The sequence below is a fragment of the Sus scrofa genome, chromosome 6 (assembly GCF_000003025.6).
Source record: "Sus scrofa isolate TJ Tabasco breed Duroc chromosome 6, Sscrofa11.1, whole genome shotgun sequence".
Classification (NCBI taxonomy): Eukaryota; Metazoa; Chordata; class Mammalia; order Artiodactyla; family Suidae; genus Sus; species Sus scrofa.
Genome location: NC_010448.4, coordinates 52,627,545 through 52,645,634, shown reverse-complemented (window position 1 = coordinate 52,645,634; position 18,090 = coordinate 52,627,545). Strand labels below are relative to the sequence as shown.

Genomic DNA, 18,090 nt, shown 5'->3' with positions numbered 1-18,090 from the left:
TCCAGTCAATGATTTTGTACAGCCCATGGTAAACTGGCACTGTAACCACCACCATTGGAATGCAGGCATGGCTTCAATTATCCTAAGAGTTCTAACGATGTCTTGGTCTTTTTATCCTTTTGGCTGTGCCCAAAGCATGTAGAAGTTCTGGGGCCAGGGATCGAACCCTCCCTACAGCAGTGACCCGAGCGACAACAATGATAATGCTGGACCCTTTGCCCACTGAGCCATCAGGGAACTCCCTTGCTCTTTTTTTTCTTTTTTTTTTTAACCCCCCAACTTCCTGTTTGGATCCAAAACCTGCTGCTGGAGTTTCCGTTGTAGCGCAGCAGAAATGAATCCCACTGGTATCCATGAGGATGAGGGTTCGATCCCTGGCCTTGCTTAGTGGGTTAAGGATCCGGTGTTGCTGTGAGCTGCAGTGCAGGTCGAAGATGCCGCTTGCATCCTGTGTTGCTGTGGCTGTGGCTGGCAGCTGCAGCTCCAATTTGACCCCTAGCCTAGGAACTTCCATATGCTGTGGGTGCGAGCCTAAAAAGAAGAAGAAGAAAAAAAAGAAAACCTGCTGCAAAACTTCTCAGTTCTATGTGAGTCCCAACACCAACCAGGACTCCCCTGTGGTGACAGGATCCCGCCTTGTGCATTGTTGCAGTGTGTTACTCGTTACTGATACCATCTCCCACTTCCTAGGTCCCTATGTAGACTTCTGCCAGGTGCCTGGAGGCACCTGCAGTCTGGGTCCTATTATAGATGTTATCTCATAGCTTTAGCATCTTCTGATGTGTAGCAGGGAAATCTAATTCATAATTTGATGCTGGTCAAAATTGTGTCTTGCACACAAATGTAGAACACTAGTGAGTCCATTGAGTGTTGAATAATTAAGTAATGGGTGTTCACAATGCTTTCTCTTATGCTAGGATCCTTGATGGGTTGTTAAGTGTTTAATAAGAGTGTTGAATGATATTTGGGAAGGTGGGATTTTAGGATGAAGCTAGGAGTGCCTTATTTTTCCCTCTTTTTTTTTTTTTGTCTTTTCAGGGCTGCACTCCAGGCACATGGAGGTTCCCAGGCTAGGGGTCCAATCGGAGCTGTAGCTGCTGGCCTACACCACAGCCACAGCAACTCGGGATCCTTAAACCACTGAGCGAGGCCAAGGATCGAACCCGCCACTTCATGGTTCCTAGTTGGATTCATTTCTGCTGCACCACTATGGGAACTCCTTTTATTTTCCCTGCTTCAAATAGTTGCTGGAGTTCCCTCTATGGCACAATGGGATCGGTGGTGTCCTAGGATCCCTGGGACACAGGTTCCATCCCTGGCCCTGCACAGGAGCTTAAGGATCCAGCATTGCCATAGCTGTGGCTTAGGTTGTAACTGCAGCTCGGATCTGATCCCTGGCCCGGAAGCTCCATATGCTGAGGGCCACCAAAAAAGAAAAAAAAAAAAAAGTTGCTTATCTTCAAATTTTTTTTTTTTCTTTTTGGCTGCACCTGCAGTATATGGAAGGTCTCATAGCTACTCCCACAGCGGTAACTAGAGCCACAGATGTGACCACACTGGATCCTTAATCCACTAGGCCACCAGGGAACTCCCTTAAATTTTTTTTTTTTTTTTGGTCTTTTTGCTATTTCTTGGGCCACTCCCGCGGCATATGGAGGTTCCCAGGCTAGGGGTCGAATCAGACCTGCAGCTGCCAGCCTACGCCAGAGCCACAGCAACGCAGGATCCGAGCCGCGTCTGCGACCTACACCACAGCTCTCGGCAACGCCGGATCATTAACCCACTGAGCAAGGGCAGGGACCGAACCCGCAACTTCATGGTTCCTAGTCGGATTCGTTAACCACTGCGCCACGACGGGAACTCCAAATTTTTTGTTTAATGCTTTTTTGGGAATGGATTAGATTTAGATGATGAGGCATGTCTGTTTAAAGAGATACATACTGACATGTAATATATTGCATATGCAATCTATAGTACTTAGCCATTTTTTAAATTCCCTTTTCTAAATTTGCTAGGCATATGCCACTAATTTGCCTAAAATGCTGATCTAGGTCCTATAGAAAGACCAGAACCATCTCAAGCCTCCTTGGTGTGGACAGGGCCTTTTGTGATTCCCAGACCTGGTCCCCACTAGGATGTGCACTCCAGCGGGGAGCCACCTTTGTCTTGTTCGCCACTGAACACCCAGAACACAGCAGAGGGCCTGGCACATCACAGATAATCAATTTTGCAGAATGAAGGAATTGGGCTCCAGCCACAGAACTGCCTGGCTACAGGCTACAAGGGGCTGTTACCCTGGGACAGATCCTGCTTCTGTCACCTGCCAGCTATGTGACTTTGGGCAAGCACTGCCAGGGGTCACCCTCTGGTGACAACGGCTCTGTTACACCTCACCCAAAGGCCACTGATGAAGCTTCTATAAGAGCAGAAGCAGGAGTTCCTGTGGTGGCGCAGTGGTTAACGAATCCGACTAGGAACCATGAGGTTGCGGGTTCGGTCCCTGCCCTTGCTCAGTGGGTTAACGATCCGGCGTTGCCGTGAGCTGTGGTGTAGGTTGCAGACGCGGCTCGGATCCTGCGTTGCTGTGGCTCTGGTGTTGGCCAGTGGCTACAGCTCCGATTAGACCCCTAGCCTGGGAACCTCCATATGCTGCAGGAGCGGCCCAAGAAATAGCAAAAAGACAAAAAAAAAAAAAAAAAGAGCAGAAGCAAAAGCACCTGTGAGTTCCCAAGTGGCATAGTGGGTTAAGGACTGGGTGGTTGTTACTGCTGTGGCTCTGGTTACTGCTGTGGCTCAGGTTCAGTCCCTGGCCTGGGAAGTTCTGCATGCCTTACATGCAGCCAAAAAAAGAAAGAAAGGGAGTTCCCATCGTGGTGCAGTGATTAATGAATCCAACTAGGAACCATGAGGTTGCAGGTTCGATTCCTGGTCTGGCTCAGTGGGTTAAGGATCTGGTGTTGCCGTGAGCTGTGGTGTAGGTTTCAGACGTGGCTCGGATCTGGCGTTGTTGTGGCTGTGGTGTAGGCTAGAGACTACAACTCTGATTCGACCCCTAGCCTGGGAACCTCCATATGCCGCAGGAAGCAGCCCTGGAAAAGGCAAAAAGGCAAAAAGACAAAAAAAAAAAAAAAAAGAAGAAGGAAAGAAAGAGAAAAGAAAAAGAAAAGGCTAGGTACGTATGCCACTCTCTGGAGCCCAGCTTTCAACGCCCTTTCCTTTTGCCCCTGCCTCACCCACTCCTGTTATCAGGACACCCCCTTGCTCGTTGAAGGAGCCTGGCATAGGAGGGAGGGCTCAGGCTGGCTTTGCATTGGGCTTGGGCCTGGGTTCAAGCTCAAGAGTGAGCCTGGCCGGCAGGCAGAGTCATGACTCAGCCTTGTCTTCTGGCGACAGATCAGTGTTTTCTAGGCCTCTTGGACCCTCTCCCCCACATGCTTTTGGGGCAGGGGTCCACCGTATTGAGGTATAATTTACATACAACAAACGCCATCCATCCAAGTAGACAATGGGATCTTTTTGCCAAATTCATAGACTTGTGAAAAACCACCACAATCAAAATACACAATAGTGGATTTCCCTTTGTGGCTCAGTGGTTAATGACTAGGATCAAGGAGGACACGGGTTCGATCCCTGGCCTTGCTCAGCGGGTTAAGGATCTGGCGTGGCTGTGGCTGTGGCGTGGGCCGGCAGCTGCAGTTCTGATTCAACCCCTAGCCCGGGAACCTCCTTAGGCTGCAGGTGCAGCCCTAAAAAGAAAAAAAAAACAAAAACAGCACAGTAGTCCCACTAACTCCGAATTTCCCCGTGGTCCTTTGTAGACTCTTTCCCTCCCTTCACCCGCCAGGCTCAGGCCACCACCGATCTGCTTTTGGCCCCTCAGGATTCGTTTTTGTCTCTTCCAGAATTTCTAATTAGTAAAATCAGATAGTGTGTAGCTTTCTGCCTCAGCTTCTTTTCCTCAGCCAGATGCTCTGAGATTTAGTCATGTTTTTACACATATCAGTAGCTCGCTTCTTTTTATTTCTCCTTAATCACTGAGGAGTAGTCCATTGTCTGCATGTACCGTGTGTCTCACGTGTTCATGGCCATTGGGTAGTTTCCAGTTTGGAGCGATCATGCCTAAAGGTGCGTTAGGAGACGTGTCTTTTCGTGCCATCTGCCTTTCAGAGCAAATATTTTGTAACGTCTGGGGTGATACACAAAAGATTTGCTGCTGGTAAATGTATTGGCCCATCTAACAGCACCTGGGACATGCACCCCTTCATGCCCACTGTGCCTGGTGTTAACCCCTGGGCTGCCAGGTCAGGGGGAGACGCAGGGGGTCCTGGGGGGAACCGGGAAGGCAATAATAGGGGACCATTGGTAATGGCCGTTTACCAACAGATTAATAGCCCATAATTTTTTTCTTTTTTTCTTTTTTTTTTTTTTTTTTGGCTTTTTAGGGCTGCACTTGAAGGATTTGGAATTTCCCAGGCTGGGGGTCAAATTGGAGCTGCAGCTGCTAACCTATGCTATAGCTCACGGCAACGCTGGCTCCTTAACCCACTGAGCGAGGCCAGGGATCAAACCTTCATTCTCACGGACATCAGTTGAGTTTGGGGTTTGTTTCTGCTGCGCCACAACGGGAACTCCCGATAACCCATAATTTAATATTGTTGTGTTTAGACCACAGGTATGGTCACACCAGTGCATGTGCTGGCTTGAATGTCAGCTCTGGGAAAAGTCCTCTTGGCTCTGCTGAAATGACTCTCATAGGGTTATGTTACCTATTGCACATGATATTAAAAATGATGGGAGTTCCCTGGCAGCTCGGCAGGTTAGGGATCTGGCGTTGTTATAGCTGTGGCACTGGTTTGCCAGGAACTTCTGCATGCTGTGGGCTCTGCCAAAAAAAATCCCAGCTGCTCAGCTGCTGCCTTGCCTTTTGAAATGGACTGCATTTTGTCTATGGAATACATCCCTTCTAGGCCGATCTCACCTGGGATGGCCCCCATTTTGTCTGTCTCTATCAATAAATCTACTTTTTACCTAAAAAAAAAAAACCCTCATATTGCCTGAATTGTAATAAAATGGAGAAAGAGGAGTTCCCATCGTGGCGCAGTGGAAATGAATCCAACTAGGAACCATGAAATCTCGGGTTCGATCCCTGGCCTTGCTCGGAAGGTTAAGGATCCAGCGTTGCCATGAGCTGTGGTGGAGGTTTCAGCGTGGCTCGGATCTGGCGTGGCTGTGGTTCTGGCGTAGGCTGGCAGCTGTAGCTCTGATTAGAACCTCCACATGCCATGGGTACGGCCCTAAAAAGCAAATAAATAAAGGAGAAATAAAAGGATAGGAGTTTGTAATGTACATTTCATTGTTTTCCTTTTTGGCCACACTTGTGACATGTGGAAGTTCCTGGGCCAGGGATCAAATCTGCTCCACAGCTGCGACCTGAGCCACAGCAGTGACAACACTGGATCATTAGTCCGCTGAGCCACTAGGTAACTCCTAACATCTATTTTAATGTGCAAATGTGTGAGGTGAGGTCTCATTCCTGGAACCTGAGGAGGCAGCCAAACCTTTACACCTGTGAGGCAGGCAGCTCCCAACCCCGGCTGTAAACACACAGCGTAGCTATCAAATTACAGAGAACCTGGTGAAACCTGGTGGAATGTGGTTTTCTGAAATTGTTGACAATCCTTGGCCAAGTTTTGAACAAAACATAATAAAAGCTACCCTCATGTTACATGGTAGTTGCACTTCCTGGAAAATTCAGAACTTGGGAAAATCTTCCAAAAAGGACCTTTGTGTTTGCCTAAGGAGTTAGGTTCTGGGCTCAGATAATTGTTTTTGTTTTTCTTTTTAGGGCCACACCTGTGGCAAATGGAAGTTCCCCGGCTCAGGGTCGCATCGGAGCTGTCAGAACCATGTCTGCAACCTACACTGCAGCTCACAGCCACACTGGGTCCTTAACCCACAGAGTGAGGCCAGGGATTGAACCAGCATCCTCATGAATACTAGTCAGGTTTGTAACCCGCTAAGCCAGAACGGGAACTCCTGGGTTCAGATTATTCTTAACCTAGTTTTTCTAAGTAAGGCTAAAATTTCGTTAGTTTGCACTAGTATGCACTGGTTGTTAAATATGGAAATACTTCTGTTCTGGCTGGTTAACAGAATAAGAGTTAATTGAGAAAGCAGTAAAATTCAATAACACATTGCAACAGATTCATTAGTTCAAGGTCGTTGTTGTGATGGGTTTTCTGTCATCTCATTACTTAGTTGATAATAAAGATTGAATTTTATTCAGAGCTATCAGAGAGTATTATAAGGGCTAGAATAGCTTCGAATGTAACTGCTGTCAGTTCAGGAAGAGCAAAGAGAAAACATCAAACACTATGGATGATGTTAAGAGAAATTTTTATTGAGATCTCAAGTGCTGAAACATTCTTATTTTTTTTTTTCTTTTTAATGGACACACTGATGGCATATGGAAGTTCCCGGGCCAGGAGTTGAATCTGAGCTGCAGCTGTGATCCACAGCTATAGCAACCCCAGATCCTTAACCCACTGTGCTGGACGGGGATTGAACTCACGCCTCTGCAGCAACCTGATCCTCTACAGTCAGACCTTTAACCCACTGTGCCACAGCAGAAACTCCTGGTTCTTAATGGGAAGTTTCTAGAAGCATTTGATGTGGTTCCCTTATGAAACCACAGCCAAAACAAGGTTATTTTAAATATCTATATAATGTTATTTTATCTCAATACTTAGGCACAGCTGTGTCGATCAAGAAATCTTACCAACAATTTCTAAATCAAACAAAACCATTATAATAATTTAAGAATGATTTGAGCATTGACTTATGCTTCTGGCAACAACTTAAGTATGTATAGATAGATAATTTTGACTATTTTGAGAATTAAAAAAATATTTTCAAAATGCAACACATATTGATTCATATATTTACATTATCATAACAATTACAAAAATATTTCGAAAGCCACCCGTTCTTCATAAATGTCTGATGGGACATTTTTAAACAGTATGTGACAAGGGACACTGCTTCATTGCGTGGAGGTGCCCTGCAGGTATTATAAGACATCTCTGGAGTCCCCATCGTGGTGCAGCGGAAACGAATCTGACTAGTGATCATGAGGTTGTGGGTTTGCTCCCCGGCCTTGCTCAGTGGGTTAAGGATCAGGCATTGCCATGAACTGTGGTGTAGGTCGCAGACGTGGCTCAGAGCCCACGTAGCTGTGGCTGTGGCGTAGGCCAACAGCTGTAGCTCTGATTAGACCCTTAGCCTGGGAACTGCCATATGCTGTGGGTGTGGCCCTAAAAAGCAAAAAAAAAAAAAAAACCAAAAAACAAAAAACACTCCATTCTCTGGGCCATGCCTTCTGGGAGCCGAGAGGACTGTCTCATTGCAGTGATGATGCAAATCTTCCCTATGTTTCCAGAATGCTCCCTGGGAACCCAACAGACTTCAGGCCACTGGCAGGTGCCGTGGTTAAACACAGAAGCTGTGTTATCAGAAGTCAGGCTTGGATGTCTGCGCCTCAGGAGATTGGGCAAACTGGTATTTATCTTCTCTCGCTGGCCTGTGAAGCCTCCTTCTCCAAGGGCTTCACACTTCTGCAATATCACCACCCCGCCCCCACCATTCAGAGAAGCAGTGACTTGCCTAAGGTCACAAAATAAGTAGCCAAACCAGGAGCCACCATTAGCCCCATTTCCCGGGGGCAAAGCTGAGGTGGTGAGCCTGAGTCTCGGCGGCCCAAGTTCACAGTGGAAGGAACCTGCAGTGCCAGGATTTGACCTCAGGCCTCTCTCCCACTTTAGAGCCTGCGATCTCAAAGCCAGGGGCACACCCCCAAGGGGTGGGTGGGACAAAGTTGTCGGGATGATGCTGGTAAACAAAACTATTTTCAGGAGTTCCCGTCGTGGTGCAGTGGTTAACGAATCCGACCAGGAACCATGAGGTTGCGGGTTCGGTCCCTGCCCTTGCTCAGTGGGTTAGGGATCTGGCGTTGCCGTGAGCTGTGGTGTAGGTCGCAGGCGCGGCTCGGATCCCACGTTGCTGTGGCCCTGGTGTAGGCTGGTGGCTACGGCTCCGAATAGACCCCTAGCCTGGGAAACTCCATATGCTGCAGGAGCGGCCCAAGAAATGGCAAAAAAAAAAAAAAAAAAAAAAAAAACCAAAAAAACCCCAAAACAAAACAAAACTATTTTCAATTTAATTTTTTTATTTTTAAATTTCCTGCTGTGCCCATGGCATGTGGAAGTTCTTGGGCCGGGGATGGAACCTGGCCCACAGCAGTGACAATGTGGGATCGTTAACCGGCTCAGCCACCAGGGAACTCGTAATTTTAAGATAGAGTAACTTCAGCCTTATTATTAATATACAGAATGATAGTCGTACCTGGATATAATTTATAAATAAAGACACACTTTGGAGGGACACACCCAAACAGTAATTCCTCTTAGGTTCATGATCACGAGGAAGCTGACTTTACCTGCTAAGTGGTGTGGGTACCATCTCCGGAGAGGGGCATATTGGCAACAGCCTGGCTTCAAGTCTCTGCTCTGACACTTCCCAAGCTGTCTGACCTTGGACAAGTGACGTTACCATTCTGGCCAGTTTCCTCGTCTGTAAAATCAAAATAGCAGCAGCTCTTACCTCCCAGGGTTGGGACGAGGGATAAGTCAGTTACTCCATGAGAAATACTGAGAACGATGCCTGAGACACAGCAAGTGCTCAGGAAATGTCAGCTATGGTTGTGGTTTACCCTGTCTTGCCAGGGGGCTAACAGGGGCAGAGGGCTAATGTAATGAGGTAACACAGTAAGTGGAGTGAGGCTGGGATCCAGCTGGTTCCTCTGGGTTTTTTTTGGCAGCGACTTGCAGCAGCTTGATGTGGCATCTCAGCTGCCAGACCAGGGCTTGAACCTGGGCGGCCGCCACAGAGGGAGCTCTGACTCCTAACCACTAGACCACCAGGGGACTCCCAGAACCAGGTTCTTAACCAGAGCACCCTCAGACCTCTGAGCCTGTTTGCTCTGTGCAAGATGGGGTTAAGAGCAGCATGCACCGCACAGGGCTCTCCCAGGAGGAAGGAGCTCGTTTTCTGAAAGAAGGAAAGAGTCATCCTGTCCTGACCAGGCGCAGGAGACTGGAGAGGGGACCAAAGGCTCGAGAGACATGAAAGTCATGGAACAGAGGGCCCCGCGGACAGTCGTCTTGGCTGCAAGGTAGGACAAAGACGCCCTCTAGTGGCGGAAGCAACCCCAACAGCCAAGTGTCCTGGGGCTCCGGGTGTGCTTGACCCTGAGGGCTGGCACTGAATCCGGGAGGAAACGGAGGCAGCGAAATTGGGACACTTGCCAGGGGTCCACATACCGAACAAGTGCAAGAGCCGAGGTTGGAATCGCGACAGTCTGGCCCCGGAACTTACACTCTTCCTCTTTTCCCAAACTGTCCCAGCCCTGGAGCCCCAGTTCTGGAAATCTTGGGCAGGGCGCAGGATTTGATGTTCGGGACCATGCAGAGCCCTGCAGGGCGGCTTGGCATCCCTGGCCCACCCACCAAATGCCAGCAGCACCAAGACAAAAGACAGTGCCTTGCCTTGTGCCCGAATGTTCTCCGGACCCAGGAGCAGGCACTGGAGCGTCAGCTGCTTGCTGCCAAACTCAGGAGTGCCGGGTTGGGGTACTCAGGGTTCTCGATGACCCCGGGGCCGAACTTGAGCTCAAGGAAGCGGCGGTAGTTGTTAGGCGCCTGCGCCACAAAACCGGCAAAGGGCAGGGGCACGAGAGGCTGCAGGAAGTGTTCGGGGAACTCGACATCCTGCCGGTGGTCCAGCCACGTGTCCTTGGTCATGACCCCGTTTCGGGGATAGAAGGGCCACAGGTCCACGTGCAGGTGGTTGCTCTCGCTGTACTGCACGCGGAAGAAGTCACCCTCTACCGCCTTCTCCCACACGAAGCCGCGCTCGTCCACCACTGAGCCTGCCTCGGCGCCCCGCAGCTGCTCGCAGTTGCCCACGTCCTCCAGGTAGATGCCCAGGTCCACGTCGTAGTCCCACGGGATGATGTCCCCGTGGCGGGCCGCTCCCAGCAGCGAGCCGCCCTCCAGCCAGTAGCGCACGCCGGCCGCCTCCAGCACACCCACCACGTAGCGTGCGGTTTCGCGCAGCGCGCGCAGGCAGCACGGGGGAGTCCAGCGCCCCTCGTACAGGTAGGCTGGCGTGTCGCCCACCACCGTCCCGAAGCAGCGCGGGGTCTCCTTGTTGCATCCAAACCACTCGAGCCGCCCGCCCTCCCAGCTCACCAGGCGGATGCCCAGCGCCTGGAGCAGCGCCGCGCGCCGCGCTCGCCCCTCGCGCTCCGCCTTCCAGCGCGCGTGGGCTGTGGCTAGCGGGGGCTGGTGGGCCGCGGCGAAGGGTGCATCCAGCAGCTGCACCGTCCAGCCGCGAAGGGCGGTCTGCAGGAAGAGGCTGGTGCCCACGGGCCGGGCTAGGGGCGCCGACAGGTTGAAGAGGTCGCGGGTGCGCAGGAGAACCACGGCGTCCCCGTCCACGGCGTCGCAGCGGGGTGCGGAGGGCGCTGGGCCATAGCGGGCGGTCCACTCCCGCAGGCTGACGTTCAGGGCCAGGCACCGAGCAGGGTTGGCCGAAGCGACGGGAGCGGCCACCAGGCGTGCGCCTCCGGCTCGGAGCACTTCCACCATGCGCTCCAGCTGGCCGGGTGCCTCGGCCCTTGCCCCGTCGGGCACCAGGGCCACGAACTCGGTGGCCACGTAGGTCTCGGGGCGCGAGGCTGCGGCGGGCCGGTCCAGGGCAGGCTGGAGCAGCGCCAGGCGAACGTTGGAGATGCGCGGCAGGGCCAGGGGCGGATAGGGGAGTGTGTCCGAAGCCACCACCACGGGCTGGGCTGGGTCCTGCTGCAGGAAGGAATCCACTAGCTCTGGCACCGCGTTGTCAAAGGCCTCGAACTCCCGCACCAGGACGGTGACGCGCGGACCGGAGGTAGATCCACGGCGGGAGCCCCTGGCCCGGGAGTTCCTGGGCTGGTGCTGCAGCCACGAAACATAAAACAGGACCAGGAGGTTGAGCGTGATGGCGGCTGCCAGAGCAGCCTGGCAGCGGGTGAGCCGCATGGGGCTGAAGTTAGGCCCTAGCTGGGCTTCCGGGGTATCCTGGGCAGGGGGGAACAAAAGCTGGTTGTCAGAAGCTCCCCTACCCATCCTCAGCCTTGCCTTCCTCTCCCAGCCCTTTTTTTGGGCGCGCGGGGGGGGGGGGCACGCCTGTGGCATATGGAAGTTCCCGGCCTGGGGGTTGAATCAGAGCTATGGCTGACAACACAGCCACTGGCAACACCAGATCCAAGCCATGCATCTTCTACCTGCACTTGTGGCAACACTGGATCCTTAACCCACTGAGCGAGGCCAGGGATGGGACCCGCATCCTCACAGAGACAACATCAGGTCCCCATCCCACCGAGCCACATCAGGAACTCCCTTCCCAGTGCTTATTTGGTTTCAGTTTCAACTTTTCCTCCTCCAGGAAGCCCTCCCTGATCCCTGGGTCATGCAACCCCCTCAGGGCTCCTTCAGCCCCCTGGGTTCCCACTCTAGCCTCCCACTCTAATTCACTGCTGAGTAGGGTCCAGCCTGTGGCCTCCACTGGATTATGAGACCCATGAAGGCAGGTCCTGAGCCTGACTGGTCACTGTTGGGTGCCCAAGGCTACCCAGCACAGGGCTAGGTACTTATTAGGTGCTCAGGAAGTTTTTCTCAAATGAATCAGCTTCCCTTCTTTCATGTTTGATCTCACCCTTTTATTCATTGTCAACTTCTCACTCAGATTCGGGTTCAGTTATAAATGCCTGGATCCCATTGCTGTCCCCAAACTTGCACCTTCTTCTCTATGTTCCCTGCTCCAGGAAGCCAGGCCTGATCTCTCCTTCCCTTCCCTCCCACACCCTGGCCCCCAGGGGTCAAAGCCTCGCCACCAAGCCCCTCCCCCCACCTTCTTCTCACTTCCTCAAATCCTGTGCCATCTGGCCATCTCTTTCCTGATCATCAGCCAGATGGTTCTGGTTTTGCAAGAAAAGCTAGAAATTTTTTTTAAATCAGAATTTTTAATGTTGGCCTCTAATTAGTTTTTTTAGTAGAATGGGTCAAACTCACAGAAACAGGAAGTAGATGATGGTTGCCAGGGGGCTGGGGGGAGGGAGCAAGGGGGGGGTTGTTGTTGAATGGCTGTAGAGTTCCAATTTTGCAAGATGACAAAGTTCTGGAGATTGCACAATAACGTGGATCTATTTAGCACTACTGAACTATCAACCTGAAAACTTAAGACAACAAGTTTTGTTATGTGTTATTTTATCACAGTTAAAAAATCAATTTTTTTTTCTTTTTAGGGCCGCACCTGCAGCATATGGAAGGTCCCAGGCTAGGAGTGGAACAGGAGCTGCAGCTGCTGGCCTGCACCACAGCCACAGCAACACCAGATCCGAGCGGCGTCTGTGACCTACGCCACAGCTCACGGCAACACCAGATCCTTAACCCACTAAGCGGGGCCAGGGATTGAACCCAAGTCCTCATGGGTACTAGTCAGGTTCTTAACCTACTGAGCCACAGTGGGAACTCCAAAAAATCATCTTTTTTAAAGCAGAGTGGGCTGCATCAAGAGGTTGTGCTGGAGTTGCCTGGTGGCCTAGCAGTTAAGGATTCAGCTTTGTCCCTGCTGTGGCTTGGGTTACAGCTGTGGTGCAGGTTTGATGCCTCAGGCATGGCCAAAAAAGGGGCGGCGGGGTGGGGTGGGGGGTTAGTGCCTCACCTTTACTCCTTGGCTACACTCCTAAGCAACCCCTAGGTGGCGCTGTCTCCCTGTCCCAATCACAACTTGAAGCTTTGGCAGGTCTCCAGCACAGAAGGAATAAACAACTCTCCAGCTTTGAGCAGATACAGAAAGTTTCCCCAAGAAGGATCTTCCTAGGTTCTGCCCCTCCCAGAGAGGGGGACATCAGAGGCCCAGCGAGCCGTCTTGCCTCCAAAACACTTCTGACCCCTCCTCCCCATTCCCACAGCTCCCACTTGACCTGGGTTCACCCAGAACACTGCCCGGCCTCCCTCTGGCCTCCTGATGAAGCCCCTCCTCACGGCAGCAGAGGGGTCTCCATAAAGCACACATCGGACCTCTCCCTCTCTGCTCAGAATCTGCCATGGCTCCCTAGTGCCGTGTGGAGGAAGTTTAAGTTTCCAACAACATCCCATCAGGCCTTGTGTGACCTGGCCCTTGCCTGCCCCCCATTCCAGCCCCAGCTCCTGCCACGCCTCCTTGAGCTCTATGCTTAAGCCACCTTGGACTTTTCTTCAAACAGATGTTATTTCTAAGCCTTTGCAGATCCTGTTCCTTCTGCCTCTGGAACCCCCCTTCTCTCCATGCCTCTTTTCTCCTGGAAATCTGCTTATGCTCAGGCTTCAGCTCAGATGGCTCCTTTTCCAGGAAGCCCTCTCTGAAATGCAGGCTGGGCCAGAAATCCCCCCAGGGCTGCCTGTTCTAGACTGTGTTTCCCCCAGGAGGGGAGAGCCAGCGCTGTCTCCGTCACTCCTGTCTGTCTAGCGTGTGGCTGGGCACTGAAAATGCATTCGGTGAAAAGATGATGACCAGGAGTTCCCACTATGGTGCAATGGAATTGGCGGCATCTCTCATGCCAGGATACGGGTTTGATCCCCAGCTTGACACAGTGGGTTAAAGGATCTGGCACTGTCACAGCTGTGGTGTAGGTTGCAACCGCAGCTGGGATCTGATCCCTGGTCTAGGAATTGCATATGCCATGGGACAGTCAAAAAAAAAAAAAAAAAAAGAAAAAAAAGATGATGACCAGGGGCAGGGTTTCTGGGTTTCTGTGCCTCTGTAAAGCCCACTCAGGTCCCCGGGGCCAAATTCTGCACTGTGGCCATGTGCCTGGGGCCCTGCCTTGGTCTCCCTGTCTCCTCTCTCTCTCTCCTACCAGGCACGCTCTCCCAGCCCTCTTCACCCATCCCAGGCCTGCCTGCCCTCCTCTGACCCCGCTCAGAAGGCACTTAAGAACCTGAGTTGCACTTCAGAGCGACTTATTATTCTTTAGAACCTTAGAATTGCCTTCTGGGCCTTTGACGCATCCCTCCTTCCTTCCATCCTTCAGCATCTATTTGGGGAACTCCTACAACACAGCAGGCACTGTCCGAGGCACTGGGGACACAGCAGGGGACTCAGCACACACAGAGACGAACACGCCCCCCCCCCCGGGGGGGGTGCTCAAGCAACTCACATGATTGTAGGGGGAGGAATCTTTGGAACCACAGAATCTTCAGGGTCTTAAAAAAAATCTTAGAATCGGAGCACTTAGGTATAGAGAAACGCAGCAGGGAACCTTGGGGGGTTTAAGATTTTAACGATTCTAAAGAGACCATCCCCCTGCTTCACCCATGTCCTCTTCAGTTTGTTCCCCATCGGAACCCAAAGGGATCCTGTTAAACTTTGAATTAGGGAGTTCCCTGGTGGTCTAGTGATGAGGATTCTGCCCCTGCCCACTTGCTCACTCCACCGCAGCCACGTGGGCCACAAAATGCCATTCTCCAAATATACCCGGGAGCTTCCACCTGCAGCACTGGCTGTTCCCTCTGCCTGCATGATCCCCGCCCTGGGCGGCAGCTGCATGCCTCCTCCCTTGGCCTTTGAGTCTTTGCTCAAATGTCATCTGTCCAGGAAACCCTTCTTTCGGTGGCTTTACTTTAAAAAAAAAAAAGCGCTTCCTATCTCCCACCTACTTCCTATGAGCCCCCCCCCCCTTATGTTCCTCCCCTAGTAGCTATCATGTAGATTTCACTTACTTTGTTTGCTCTTTTGTCTGTTTTGGTCTCTGCTATATACCCAGAGCACAGCTCAGTACCTGGCACACAGCTGGTGCTCAAGACATCTGTGTGGAATGACTGACTGACTCCCATTATTCAGAGGGGGAATCTGTGGCCCAGAGAGAGGAAGGCTGGAGGGAGTAGAGCCCAGGCCTCCAGCCCCGGGCCCTGGCTCTCACCACACACTGTCCAGCTGCCTCTTGCCAGGAAGTGCCCAACAGGACAGAGAACAGAAACTAGTTCCTCAGGGACCAGGGGGAATGAGAACCAGATGAGGAGGTGAGGGGACCAGAGAGGAAAGCAAGAGGAATCATCTAGTCCCTGACAAGGTCAGGCTTGGCTTCCCCAACTGTAAGGACTTAAAATCCCTTCACTGGGGCAAAGTGGATGAAATGATGATTTTAAAGGATCATAATATGTCAACAGTTCTAGCTGCTCGTGATGTGCCAGACCCTGTTCTAAGAACTCTACTGATACTGGAGTTCCCTTTGTGGCTCAGCAATTAATGAACCTGACTAGAATCCATGAGGATTCGGGTTTGATCCCTGGCTTCCCTCAGTGGGTTAAGGATCCCGCGTTGCTGGAAGGTGTGGTGTAGGTCTCAGACGTGGCTCGGATCCCATGTTGCTGTGGCTGTGGCGCAGGCCAACGGCTGTAGCTCTGATTGGACCCCAGCCTGGGAACTTCCATATGCCACAGATAAGGCCCTAAAAAAAAAAGAAAAGAAAAAAGAAATTTAGCAATACTAACTTATTTAATCTTTGTGTTATGATCACATTTGAAGATGAGGAAACTGAGGTTCAGAAAGGTAAAGTCACTTGCTTGAGGTCACACAGCTGGGAGGTGGCAGACCCAGGATTTGACCTGGAAGCGGGCTCCAGAGTTGTTTTTTGTTTTGTTTTGTTTTTTTAGGGCCGCACCCACAGCATATGGAAGTTCTGAGGCTAGGGGTTGAACCCAAGCTGCAGCTACAGGCCTATGCCACAGCCGCAGCAACGTGGGATCCTCAACCCACTGAGCAAGGCCAGGGATCGCACCAGCATCCTCACGGATACTAGTCAGATTTGTTACCACTAGTATTTAAGCCACGATGGAAACTCCTCAAGAGTTGTGCTTTTAACCAATAAAAGCTGTCTCTCTTGGGTGCATAAAGACAGTCCATTCTCAGCCTATCTTTAGCGAGATAACCCCTGTCCCCAGCCCTGACCTGACAGGTGCTTTCAAAGCTGAATATGGCACTTTAATTAATTAGTTCAACGTCGTTAACTCAACAAAGAGATATTTATTGAGTGCCCTCTGTGTTCTGGGGACACAGGATGAACCAGGCGGTTGTTGGACAGGCCCTCCAGAGGGAGGAAGATAGATAAAACCATGAAAATGACTTACTGACAGGGCAGGAAACCAGCAGGGGGCGTGAGAGAGAAAAAGGTGGCCATGGGAGGAGAGAACACTTAAGCTGAGATTTTGTCTCTCCTCTCCCCACAAAACAATGTAAGTGGGTCCAGATTCTGCCCTGGCTTGAACCTCAACTGCTGCATCTGTAGAATGGGAATGTGATGGGTAGAGCAAATGAGTGATATGTAGAAAAACCTTTGGGGACAAGGGCAGTTCCCACGAGTGCTGGTGACACTGAGGGGCTGCTTACCTCCTAGGGTGCAGGCTGACGGAACTCCAAGGGGGTGGTTCCAGCCCAGCTCAGCTGCACTGCTGAAGGAAGATGAACCAGAAAACCCCAAATCAACCAACTTCACACAACAGGGCACAATTTCATCTTATGAAATCTCATAAGCTCAGGCAGGCATCACCTACCTGAAGCATCTTAGCAGTGAAAGGAAGGCTGTCATAGCAACCTATACCCATCCCTTCTTTCGTGAATGTGTCCAGAAAGGTAGGGGTAGAAGTGATAGAAGGTGTTACCATGACAACCCCTTCCCTAGACACATTACATTCTGAGAGACAATCCTAAAATGTCTTCTACCTTGGTGGGCCTGGTTCTAGGGTCATTGGAAGGCAGAGTGCCCCCATTACCATAGTACCCAGGACTTGGCTCTGCCAGTTTCTCACCTCCCTAGGGATAGCCCGCATCTTGTAACCATAACAACTACTCCTCAGCAGAGCATCTCCTCCTCTAAATAAAAACACCTGGCTGGTCCAAGGCCCTCCCACCATGGGAAAGGGGGAGATGGTTACCATGGTAATGCCAACCAGGAGGCTGGGGAGAGGGGCTGGGAAAGAGATGTTTCCCTCAGCAGTGTCCTTGGGGCCAGGCTCCTTTCTACCTGAGCGCTAGGTGAGGTTGCCATAGTAACCAAGGAGGGTAGGGGCCGAAGGACCACCGGGGACTTGGGTGACCTTAGCAACCTCCTATAGGTAGGTGCAGGGCCAGGAGAGGTGGAGCTCCAGGACCATAAAGGTGGAGGGGAAGGGAGGCTAAGGGTGTCCCCGACTGAGGAAGAGTTACCATGACAACCGCCCCGGGCCAGGAATCAGGATGGGGCCATCGGTGAAACCACCCCTGGTGGTCGCCCTTTCTCTCAAAGAGGGACGGTGATCTAGGAGAGTGGTGTTTGGGTCTGGAGAGGGCTAGAATCTTTCTTTGGGGTGAAGCCGGAGGAGGGGTACAGGAAGCGGCCCCTCCCAAAGTCCTGCGCTTCCTAAGGGGTCTGGGTCGCGTTTGCCCTCCTCCAGGCGCGCGCCCCTCCTCGCCCCTCCATGCGCGCGCCTTGGGGGTCGACCCGGGTGGGCGAGGCGCGCGCCCGACATCGTTCCCGGCACCGGCCCCCCCGGCCCCCGCCGAGCGCGCGCTCGAGGGCTGGCGCGGCCGCGCAGGCGCGCGAAGCACAGCGGGCGCGCGGGCCGGCCCCGGGGCCTCCATGATGGAGGAGCGAGCGGCCGCCGCTGCCGCCGCCGCCGCTTCCTCCAGCCGCCCACTCGGCTCCGGCGCGGGCCCGGGCCCGACGGGGGCGGCTCCGGTCTCTGCCCCCGCCCCCGGGCCCGGCCCGGCTGCCAAGGGAGGCGGCGGCGGAGGCAGCCCCGGCCCCACGGCGGGGCCGGAGCCCCTGAGCCTGCCGGGGATCCTACACTTTATCCAGCACGAGTGGGCGCGCTTCGAAGCGGAGAAGGCCCGCTGGGAGGCGGAGCGCGCCGAGTTACAGGTGAGCGCCGCGCCGAGTTACAGGTGAGCGCCGCCCAGGGACCCTCGACCCCCCCG

The 18,090-nt window shown here is 52.4% G+C and overlaps 2 protein-coding genes across 9 annotated transcripts in view; one reads left to right on the top strand and one right to left on the bottom strand.

The window, feature by feature from the left end:
- The window catches only part of FKRP (fukutin related protein), an 11,790-nt gene continuing 79 nt past the window's right edge, over window positions 6,380-18,090 (bottom strand). Inside the window, exons 2-4 of one of the 5 annotated variants that reach the window (XR_002344710.1) lie at window positions 16,525-16,586; window positions 9,378-11,174; window positions 8,184-8,628 (exon numbers count right to left, since the gene is read on the bottom strand). Coding sequence is in view for 4 of the 5 variants with exons in the window: in XM_021094618.1 (XP_020950277.1) it covers window positions 9,648-11,291 (1,644 nt within the window). In the remaining variant the exon portion in view is untranslated. Of the gene's footprint in view, window positions 16,587-18,090 lie in introns of all 5 variants that reach the window. The other 4 variants (XM_021094621.1, XM_021094619.1, XM_021094620.1 and 1 more) reach the window with 4 other exon arrangements.
- Window positions 17,725-18,090, top strand: part of STRN4 (striatin 4) — a 25,977-nt gene continuing 25,611 nt past the window's right edge. The window contains exon 1 of one of the 4 annotated variants that reach the window (XM_021094615.1): window positions 17,725-18,034. In XM_021094615.1, coding sequence (XP_020950274.1) covers window positions 17,753-18,034 — 282 coding nt within the window. In that variant the 5' untranslated portion in view covers window positions 17,725-17,752. The remainder of the gene's footprint in view (window positions 18,035-18,090) is intronic. The other 3 variants (XM_021094616.1, XM_003127236.4, XM_021094617.1) reach the window with 3 other exon arrangements.